The 11296-nt window shown below is 40.0% G+C and overlaps 2 protein-coding genes and 1 long non-coding RNA gene across 8 annotated transcripts; 2 read left to right on the plus strand and 1 right to left on the minus strand.

Annotated features, from left to right (window-relative positions):
* The first annotated feature begins 894 nt into the window (after positions 1-894).
* Eaf (ELL-associated factor) lies at positions 895-8965 on the plus strand. 6 transcript variants are annotated; one of them, XM_020959487.2, is made up of 8 exons: positions 895-1011; positions 1842-2707; positions 2771-2863; positions 5646-5784; positions 5842-6074; positions 6140-6227; positions 6285-6795; positions 6856-8965. In XM_020959487.2, exons 2-8 carry the CDS (start codon positions 2587-2589, stop codon positions 7264-7266), a joined length of 1596 nt encoding a protein of 531 aa, XP_020815146.2. In that variant the 5' UTR covers positions 895-1011; positions 1842-2586; the 3' UTR covers positions 7267-8965. The 6 variants fall into 6 exon arrangements, with proteins under 6 accessions (XP_020815146.2, XP_020815145.2, XP_086694592.1 ...); XM_020959486.2 differs by having other exon boundaries at positions 964-1085; XM_086838466.1 differs by having other exon boundaries at positions 1005-1779.
* Positions 4514-5021, minus strand: LOC110189424 (uncharacterized). Its single transcript, XR_015272906.1, has 2 exons — positions 4944-5021; positions 4514-4887 (listed from the first exon to the last, which is right to left on the minus strand). It is a non-coding gene; the product is annotated as an uncharacterized LOC110189424 (long non-coding RNA).
* A 729-nt stretch (positions 8966-9694) lies between the features above and the next one.
* On the plus strand, positions 9695-10942 carry Glo1 (Glyoxalase 1). Its single transcript, XM_020959719.2, has 5 exons — positions 9695-10010; positions 10073-10209; positions 10289-10375; positions 10502-10615; positions 10676-10942. The coding sequence occupies exons 1-5, from the start codon at positions 9939-9941 to the stop codon at positions 10794-10796; spliced, it is 531 nt and encodes a 176-aa protein (XP_020815378.1). The 5' UTR covers positions 9695-9938; the 3' UTR covers positions 10797-10942.
* Positions 10943-11296: the final 354 nt, after the last annotated feature.

An 11296-nucleotide genomic window follows, 5' to 3' on the forward strand; every position in this document is an offset into this window, starting at 1 on the left:
GTTATTATTATTATTATTATTATTTTTATTTTTTTTGTGTATAAATGTCATAATTTTCATATCACAATGGATCAATAGCATTTATGCCTGAAAACTGAAAATATTAAATTTTTTAATTTTTAGCTACTTTTATAAGCATTTCTTATTTTGCAAGGAAAACATATAACATGTTTACTTTTTTATACAAAATCTGTTGATTGCCATCTAAAAAAAGAGAACATACCAAACAAAAGTTATTAATTTACAAATAAGTGGCAAAGAAAAACAAAGCAGTGTGTTCGCTATCGTTCCGTTAGTCCGTTCCGTCCCATTTTTTACCTGCTATGGAAAGAAAGAAACCTGCAAGAAATATTATGACAATAACATTAATATTAAAAGACTAGTTTGCATAGTAAAAGTTTAAAAATGCGCCAAAAAGACTGAAGTAAAACGCAGTGTACCCGCCACATTTTCTAATCATAACCTTACAAAATCGTATAAACAAAGCGAAGATTTTTTTCTACCGGGATACTGGTCACACTTAAATCTATTGTCACTTCAACTATTACCTTCTCCATATAACAGTTTTCATTTTCCTAATTTCTTTACCTATTATAAAAGTACACCACTATCGATACTTCGATATATTGATATAGTTTTTCCCCATCTGAAGAAACATCGATCTTGGCTTGCATCGATGTTTGTCAGTACTTTCGAAAAAACCATTTAAAATATATATTTTGACTGTGAATTATTACTGGACTCCAATGCAACTGCTGGCTGATCAGCATTCCAGCTCAACAAGAATCCACATTTTTTTAAACAGAACGGGAATCGAGAGCAGAAAGAGCTATTGTATATTATATTATACAGTATATTATTAAGTTTACCAAATCTGCACCTTTTTGAACGATATTCTCTAGAAATGTGATAATAGTCGATGTTTGCCAGAGGAACATCGATGTTTTTGGAAACATCGATTGTATCGAATAAACATCGCTGCTTTTCCCATCACTAGCAAGTGTAAATAATGTAAGGCAAATGCAATATTGTAAAAGCAACAAGCTGCGGGCCACAAAATCCCAAGTGTACTCTATTTAAGCTCGGTTTGTGCGGCGGAAAAGCGATGGACATAGCCCAGTTTGGGACCGGAGGAAAACGCTGCACACGCACACACACTGCGGGGCGCACACTTGTGCTGCTGTTGCACACACATATATACGGATATTTTTCGTCTACGTTTCAATTCGATTTTCGGAAATTTCACCTTCGCGTTGCTGTTTTTCGGCTATTTCAAACTTGTTTTCAGCTGTGTCTTTCCCGAACGGCGCCCTCGCCCCCACCCTCTGCTCTGCTGCCCAGCTCTGTTGGCAGCCGCTCACTTTTTAATTTGCTTACGTATTACGTGTGGCGGTGTGCGTGTGCGGTCGCGTTCGTATTTTATGAAAATTAGTGCCAATTTGCAGTAAGACGGAATGTAAAGGCAGAAGCTGGCATAATTTTCCGCACATTCAACTTCTGATTTCCCGTTTTTCCCTCGGATCAGCTGTAATTTGCATAAAGAAATCGCCCCTCTTTCTGCCGTCTTGCTCGCTCCTGGGCACGTGTGCGCCTGTATGCGTGTGAAATGCTTTCTGCTCGCTAAAAATAACGCCCGTGGATCGGTAGATATGCGTGAATAATGGCGAAAAACGCACTTAAAGCGTAGTTCTCGAATGTGTGTCAAAGAGCAGCAGGTGCAAGTGCAGTGTTATAAAGCGCAGCATTTCTGCCACCGTGTGTGTGTTCGTGTGTTTGTGTGTGTGTGTCGCAAACATATGGCAAAAAGTCGGGCCTGATAGATAAATGAATATTTGTTGCAGAAAACCGTGATACCCCTCAATGGCAGAATGACATAGTGAGTGGTAAAAAAAACTACGAAAAAAAAACCACGTCCAATGACAAATGTGACAACGGAAACACATCAGCCGCCCTGAGGAAGAAGAGGAACGTCTCCAAAGGTCAACCCAGCACCCTGCACCCGGCCCCGCCCCCCTCTTCAGTTTGTTATTATTTTTTTTTCGTTAGTTTCCCTTCGTTCGCGAACGTGTTTCCTTTGGGCGTGCAATACTTTTTACCAAAAGTCTTGCCACGGTCCAAAATCGCGAAGCACGTCGAACGAGTACGGCCGTAAAAATTCCCAAGTCCGTGGGCACCAAGCTGCAGCGTCTCAAGGCCAAGGCGGCTGCGAGTCAACACTACGGCAGCAGCAGTTATCGCAAGTCCGGGGGCAGCAACAGGAGCAGCGAGGGCGGTGAGAAGAGTTTCGGGACACAAGGCGGGTACGATTATCAACGCGGTGGCGCTGCCGAGGAGCGTAACTTTGCTGCGACGACGGCGCTGGCGGACGTGGCCGAGAAGTCATATCAATATAGCAGCAGCATCACCAGCAGCGGCAACCATAACAACAACAATTATCAAAAGTCAAACCACACCAGTGCCAATTACAACCACAACAACAACAACTATATCCACCCAAAAAGCGCCACCAACCTGCCTTATCAGCCTCATCAGCCTCAGAGCAACCACAACATCATCAACAATAACAACAACAACAACAACAGTACGATGAAGATGACCAAACAGAAGAATTCGCTGGCGGAGCGCCTCAACATCGGCGACGAGGTCCGTGAACTAAAGCTGGGCTCCACCTTCAGGAACAACTCAACATCCTTCCATACCATCAAATGTAAGTGTCACCTGGCAGGGGGACCTCCCTCAGATTTGACCCACAAATGTGTTCGTGTTGCAGATGACTTTAAGCCAGCGAGTGTGGATACCAGCCGCATGGCATCTGTGGACGTTGGCTCCAACAATCAAGTTACTGTTATCGTGCCAAATTCTGGTGAGTGCAGCGGATTATCCGCTAGATATATTAATTTCCGGGTCGAAATACTTATGTTGAGAATTCAGCACAAAGATAACAGTACAGATTTCGCTAACTGGGGCTAAAAACCAAGAGATGGCTAATTAAAATTCCTAGAGCTTAAGTGCAGATGGTTGTTAAGTTAAAGCAGGTGATTTAAAAAAACAAAATTGTAAGTTCTCTGAGCAATTGACGAGTGAGAATATGAATATGTACCCTTAGATAAAGTGCCTGCCTACCGCTATATCCAACATTAACAGGGTTTTCAAATTTAGATTAAATTGGGCTTTTGTTTTCCCCCATTTACATTTGCTACCTACAGGTTGTTATTCAGTCTCCTGGAAATATTTTCTCCGGCAGACTATGTAAAAGTTGGCTATTGTGTAATCCCATTCCAACTTATATACAACAACATTTGATCTAGTTTCGCAAGCACGACGCTAATAATCTTTATCCAACCATGTTTTATTAGACAGTCGCACAAGCTAATGAAATAGGCAGGAAAAACGAGTAAATTATTGTCGTTTCTCGAACACGCAACCTAATATAGTATTCAAAACCAATCGATTATGTCTTTAAGTTGGGAAAATTAACTTCCAGAGGGCAAACTATTGTCAGTTGATTAGATATGTACATATTTTTTGGGAGTAGTCAATTTCATAAATTATATTTCCGCTTTGGTATAACTTATCCAAAGGGTATTACACTAACTTGCTACAATAGCAAGTGTAAATTGAATATGTTAAGTGGAATAGTGATCGATTTCTGTTCTCGATCAGCTCAATCACCTGTTTGATGACATAATTTGACTGCATTATAGGCTGGGAGTCAGTGGCAGTGAAGTCTCCTCTTAGATACAAATTAATGGATTGCCAGCCCTGTGTCTTATTTCGTTTAAACAAAGGCCGCAGACGCGTGGTGGGAAGTGGAGAGGGGACGCCAGCGATGGAATGAAACCAAATTACATCAAGTCAGGCAAAATGCAGCCAAGCGTTCAAGTTTTTTTCCTCGCTTTTTCATACTCGTATTATTTCGCTACGCTCTTTGTGGCCAGACTCGTCTGTGGGCTGTGGGCTGTCGGCTGTGGTTGCTGTTTGTTTGGACCTCATTGCGGCCGACTTGCCTTGTGTAACGCTCCGGTGATTGCGAGCGACGAGTCGCCAAAGAGTTTGGCGCTGGCGACGACAATAACAGTGGCATTTGGTCAAGTGTGGGTCTGGAAGTGGTGCGGTAACTCCCCAATCCGATCTCTCCCTATCTCAGTCCGTATCCGAATCAAACGGGTGCAGCCGAATGTGCACTGGACTAGTTTTCAGTTGAACATCGCAGTAACAGTCAACCTCCCGATTATCCGCAAAAATGAAGTACACTTTTATAACAATAATCGGATCGTATGGACATTTGTGTCCAAATATTAAGCACTGCAATTAACCATTTCAGAGACAGTCACCACAAAATGAATTATGAATTTAAACCCCAAATTTGAAAAGATCTTAATTATTTGCTCCGATGACAAAAAATATAAAACAAGAAACTAAACTATGTCAATAAAGTGGAAGATTGCATTTCCTTACATCTTGCAATTGATCGAGAAACCTTACTGAAAGGTAAAAGCATTAAATAAAAACATTTAACTTTTTGCTAGTTATATTTTTGACTTTAGAAGAGTAGCTTTTTAATATATTAAACGGGCTTCGGTTTGTTTAACCTTTCGACTACCGAAAGCAAATTATTTTGAAGTTCCGATATCGTGCACTTGTTCCCCTTGCCAAGGATTTCGAATAACTTACTTTCCTGTCCGCAAATTGTCAGCAGCGACTCTATCAGGTTCGCCTCTTCTTTCGGTACTTGTTCATTAATTTTTTTATATTTGATGTAGATGTCTATGGCCGACTTGATTTCTTGTACGGTGTTTTTTTTCCCAAGATACTCGCTAATTGGTCGAAATACTTCGAATATAGAAGGGAGTACCACGGGAGTTGTGGTATTGAAAAGAACCGCAGCTGTAAGATATGCAAAAGGTTGTAAGAAACACTAAGGTAAGCCGATACAAGCTTACCGAAAATTGCCGCAGACAGGAGTATATATGTTAGTTTCTTCATTGTTGAGGGAAATGATTCTTTCAAGGGTGGTGTCTGGCATAAATATGAAATGCCCATTTGGATCAGAAATCTAATTATTCCAATCGCCATGCATTTTAAGGTAATTATTCACAGTGTTACCTCGTAACATTTGTTTAACTGCCCCTTAGCTTTCTTTACCAAAAGGGGTATCCAAGGAAAAATAATTGAAAGTCTACAACTACTGTATTAAATATATAATTGTAGATAAAGGGGATATATTTACACTCGGAATATTTTTTTAAAATAGATAACGTGAAATTTGCTATACCCAAAACAATAAATATATAGATATATTAAGCATGAAGCAGAATATATAATATTTCTAAACTTTAGTTAGTTTCGTCTAGAATTGGCTCAACTGCATATATATTGAATTGATAGTTAAAAGAAAGTGGCCTTAGTTATTATTCCATACAATTATTATCTACAGCGATGTATGATTTATGGTTTAGCATGGAAAATCCCAACGATTTGGGAGAACCTTAGCTCCAAGCGCATATGAATGTGTCTCAGTTTTGACTGCATTTTTAAGGAACATGTGCTTGTTGTGACTTTTGCTGAACTCTCGGCCAACCAGTTTTTCAGGAATTCTACAATTTTGGATGACTAATGCCAACTTGATTGTGCTTCCGTTGCAGAAAGTTCCGGTGTGCCTCATACAGTTTATAAGGGTAATCAGAGAGAGTATGCCAAGGAGTGCTTGATGATCTACGACAAGGAGACAGGTGCTATCACAATAGAGAAGCTGAATCACAACATACAAGTGAAGAAGACAAGGTGAGTGCGATACGGTTTAGATTCCGGACCAATGAATTATATATAATTTCTTTTCAGGAGCGAGGTTACAAATAAGCCAGTTCTTCTGCCAGTTCAGAATGCGAGCATGAATGTGGCCCAGGGCCAGGGTCTAAATCAGGCCCAGGCTCAGGGCACCAACGGTGCTGGAATGGCCCCGATTATGTCAGCTTCTGGGCATGGATCTGGGTCGGCTAGTAAATTGGAGAACAGTACCATGCGGATCACATCAAAGACAAAGGTTTCAACAGGCAGTCGCAGGAATAATATAAGTAAGTAATAGAAGCTAATAATAAAGAATAATGTGTTACTAATGATAATATTACGATTAATTTAGTTGACTTCAAGCCGCGCAATTCGCCCATGCAGCAGAGCTCACCATCGCGTCCAGTGGCCATCCATCGCAGCCCACAATCCGCTCCAGCGTAGGTTTTATCCTCCAGCAACTTGTCGATGGAACTAAAACCACCGTTTCGTTTCAGTTGGGATGCAAATAATGCACAGCAGACATTGCCCAGCATCCCCATGATCACGGATGATGATGACTTTGGGTTGAGGGCCGCCCTCCATAACGGTGGACAGGCAAATACATCAGGCTCATCGACTGGGTCTGTGGGTGGTCAACCAGAGTACGGATCCATGACGTCCAAGCAGCGACAGGCCCCTCAGCATAGCCAAGCCAAGCGTCAGCAGATGCATCAGCGCTCCAGTCCGCCAATGGCCCAGCAGCAGCACCAGCAGCCGTCCAGCTACGGTCGCGGGTACAATAACAGCAACAACCAATACGCACAAAATCAGCAGCAGCAGCCACATCAACAGCAGCACATGCAGCAGCAACGCCATTCTCCACAGCAGCAGCTACAACACCATCAGCAGCAGCAGCGTGCTCCGACCTTTGGCCATGGCAACAGCATGCCAATGGACTTCGACTCAGCCAGAGAGCATGATATGACCTCGCAATCAGTGGCGCAAGCGGCTGCTGCTCTGGAACAGGTAGGTTTCATGACTCATTCTAATCGGGGCTATGCTAAGCTGGGTATTTGGTTTTTGCAGCAAATTGGAGGCGCATTGAGTGCTTCCAGCTCGAGCTCTGAATCGGACTCTAGCGATAGTGACAGCGGCAGTGACTCCGATGACAGCACCGATGATGATCGCCCAATGGAAAGTCAGCAGCAACAGCAGCAAGGTATGCAACATCATCAGCCTCAGCAGCAGTCTCAGCAGCACCTAAACCAGCTGCCAAACCTAGGCCTAGGTTCCATATCACCATCCTACAGCAATAGTCATCAGCAGCAGCAGCAGCTGTCGCATCATCATAGGCAGCAAATGCAGCAACAACCACAACAACAGCAGCAGCAGAAGCAACAGTCCGGCATTTATGCATCCAACGGTGGTTTTCCAAACGACTTGCTGCAAAACGATCTGCAATTGTCCTCAAACTCGTCGGAAGATGAGGACGATTAGGCGGGCGTGTTTTTGATATAATTTAATAATTTCACAAATCTAAACGGTAACAACAATTATTGATATTCTGTCTATATGCGTGTAATTAAGTTGTAATTATTGAGGGGTGAATTTACTTGCTAGTGAAATTTTTATAAATAAATTCTTAGTTGTACGACACGATATACCCGAGCATACATTAATTAATTTTAAACCTTCCAAATGTGCAGGAGAACATTGAATACAAAAAAAATCAACCTAATTTCTGCCAATACATATTACAATGTAAACTAATATTAAATACAAATTCAAAGGTTATGTGAAACTTGTTGAAAGTCCTAAAGGAGATCGCACGCAAATACATACTTATAGATCAACATTAAATTAAATCAGAAGCAAACGAAGTAGACGATGCAACTACGGAAATTATTTAGTTTTTAATGCCAATGCTGCAAATATTAATCATGATTTTTAAGATACAGAAAAACAAACATCATTTAATAACCACAGCGGATTTTTGCCATTAATTACGCATTTTACTCTAAGCCGGAAATCATTTAAATTATTCAGATACCAAAAGCGCGAAAATAGCTATGCAATTGTAATCTTATTTCGGTTGGCCTTATTTCGCTCATCTTTTGTATTCAATATATTTGTTCTTTATTATGTTAACGATAAAATAAATACTAACTGATTGTTCGCCTTTGATAAATTTGTTAGCTAAGTATAGTCTCTTATCCATTTGAGTTACCTATTTGTGCGGTATGAAGACATTTAGGATTTACCCATGTTTTATTTGAATTTATTTGTAGTTCTTTAATTAATTTTTAAATTTATTTTATTATGATTTTGTTATGCGCTTGCAATAGTTAAAAGCAACGAGAAACTGAAATAAATGTGAAACGAATGAAAACGCTTGGTTTTATGCTTCCCATCCCAAAGAGTTGGTTACAGCAAAGGCTTTATAGTAACAAGATGAGCAATGCCACTGTAATTTTCAGAAGAATGGATTGCATAAAGCTATTCATGTATGGGTTTTGTGACTCTTGTTAATATAAGGTTACAGTTGCTGATCAGTAATTCACAACTCACAGAAGAACACAGCTCCTTCCATTTGTATGAGCGTGCACGAAGGTCCAGGCACACACTTACTAATATTAACACTATTTCATTTGCCAAGCCAACAATGAATTGTATTTATAAAGTACCATCCACGAGAAAAACGACCAATATCGAAGAGACAGTTAGATGCAAACGGAGATGACACCAATTATTTTTTGTACACTCTACATGAGAATATGTCTAGGATTAAATTGTTTTGCAGACCATGAGGATTTGTTTGTGGCATTCACTGGTTCGCGCACTATTATTGAGCATCAAATAAGAACACCATAACACCAATAATTACAAACAAATCAACAGTAACTAAACGAAAAGAACAAATTGATTCAGATAATCATAAGCACAATATACATATGCAAAGAATCTAGAAATAATTATATAACTAATTCTAAATGGAATCCGAAAATGCCTAAGATCACAATGAAATAAAGCGACTAACTTAGTCTAATTGGTAAGAAACAAAATATATATATATATATATATTATATACAAACAAGCATGTACACGACTTTATATACAAACATATAAATATTACTTTCAGTTGAATTAGTTCTAATACCGACCATTAAACAGTCAACAAATAAAACTAAACAATTCATCAGCTGTTTTTTCACTTTTAAATGGATTATTTCTAACAAAGTTCCAGGAATAAGCTTTGCCCAAACTCGTTAAAGCGGATCTTGGATTCAGATTCAGTAAATAAACATTTTATAAACTATGGTGTCGTAAATGAGAACTAGCCCTAAGACGGATGGTGTTTATTTTTCTAAAAAGACGATTATGTAGTCGAAGTAAATAAATTGTAAGTTATATTTTACGACGCTTGCAATAATGAACAGAGGGTCTATTATGTTTACTAAGGTGTCGTTTGACACGGATTCTGATCTAGAAGACAACCTAGACCAGTCACTCAAATTTTTAAATTATTTTCTTTGGCTCTCATTTCCTTTGACTTGACCTTTAAATTTTACTGCCCGCCAAAGGTTTAATTTAATAATTGCTGAACTATATTTTTGTTATCGATATTGGCAATGTCATCGTGAATTTTTCTGAAACATTTGTCGAGAAATTAAACTAAACGACTGAAGATCTCATTCCTAAAATATAAATGAATTCTTTAGCATCGCAAAAAAGGGACAATTTTAATGTCTCAAATATAGAAAACAGTGATAAGTGATTATATATTGTATAAAAAATAAAAAACTAAGTTAAACTGGTAACACTGGAGTAGATTGTACGAGGGCTGTTGGATATTTACAGAACATATCGTATCGATGATATTTTTTGTATAAGAAAAAATTAATAATAATAACATAAAATTTATAAAAAAACTGGTACTTTTTTTCGCCATAATGGTAACTTAAACAGCAAGTTTTTCAAAACATTGATACTATCATTGATAATGACAAAAATTTTAAAAAAATATATATATATCGCAACATCGATATTTGGACAAACAAAATGTCACGATATAAATCATTTTGAGAAAAAATATCGATATATTTATATTTTGATATATTTTCAACAAACTTAGATCAACAGGTGTTGATTAATTGGATAAATACCTCAATATGGGCGACGTTACAGGACTCAGCAATGCCGAAGCCGACGAGCTGTGCAAAAAGCCCGAGGCGGCCACCAAGGCAAGTCCCTAGAACCGGTAGTTATAGCCCCTTCAAAGTTGGAACTAACACGCTCTTTGCAGGATTTCCTATTCCAGCAAACGATGTACCGCATCAAGGATCCGCGCCGGTCGCTGCCCTTTTACACGGGGGTCCTAGGAATGACCTTGCTGGTGAAACTGGACTTCCCGGAGGCCAAGTTCTCCTTGTACTTCATGGGGTAAGGTTAAGTGGCTGCGGCTTATCTAAGTACGTGCCTATTGACCGGCGATAACATTTGCGTTTCTATCTTTCCGCAGCTACGAGAACGCCGCCGATGTGCCCAAGGATCCCAAGGAGCGACGCAGCTGGGCGATGAGCCGCAAGGCCACGGTTGAACTGACTCAGTAAGTGCATACTTCCGATTTTAATATTCTCCACCAGGCTTCCGTTACGTGCAAGTGGTTTCCAATCAAAATACAAATTGGCATGTATCTAATACATTCACTTAATATTTCGTATTTTTATCTTAGCAATTGGGGAACTGAAAGCGATCCAGATCAAAGCTACCACACCGGCAACAACGACCCTCGTGGCTTCGGACATATTGGACTCATGGTTCCCGATGTCTATGCCGCCTGTCAGCGGTAAGAAATGTGTCCTAGTAATCGTATTCTGTAATCAATCGACCCATTCCCATCCTACAGTTTCCAAGAGCTCGGCGTCGAGTTTGTTAAGAAGCCCGATGATGGTCGCATGAAGGGTTTGGCCTTCATTAAGGATCCCGACGGTTACTGGATTGAGATCTTCAACGCCCACTCTGTGTAGACTAATGCTCGCTGACAGTTGTTTTTTTTATTATTTTTTATTCCACATGTATCTGTCACCGTTCCTTAATTGCCTGAGACACGTCTGAGCTGTAGAGTGGAATCTCCAAAGGAGTCTTTATAATAAACAAGAAACAGAATGTCAAACAATGGCGGTGTTCTTATTCTCACATATAGACATGCCGCATCTGCTGCTACAGCTGTCAACTCTGTCCCCAAAATAATTGGCTCCTGTGTCCTTACCGGGTTGGTATTTTCACACGCTAATTATTATTTACATCGCGGACAGCCAGGCACGTTTTTGATAAGTAAATGTGTTACTCACTCGGACCGGAAGTGGGGTGTTTGCCCAGACGGTCTGCGAATGTTCCGTCGACACTGGGACGGGTGGGTCCTGGGTGGTGGTGACTAGCCACTAATAATAGTCAAATATGGGAGCGTATTATTTGTTTGGTATCGAATACGGAATTTTGCAATTTAAGTTCGTGCATGCGGCCACTC

This window comes from Drosophila serrata, unplaced genomic scaffold, assembly GCF_035046125.1.
Source record: "Drosophila serrata isolate PLE 108 unplaced genomic scaffold, ASM3504612v1 contig_347, whole genome shotgun sequence".
NCBI classification, from domain to species: Eukaryota; Metazoa; Arthropoda; class Insecta; order Diptera; family Drosophilidae; genus Drosophila; species Drosophila serrata.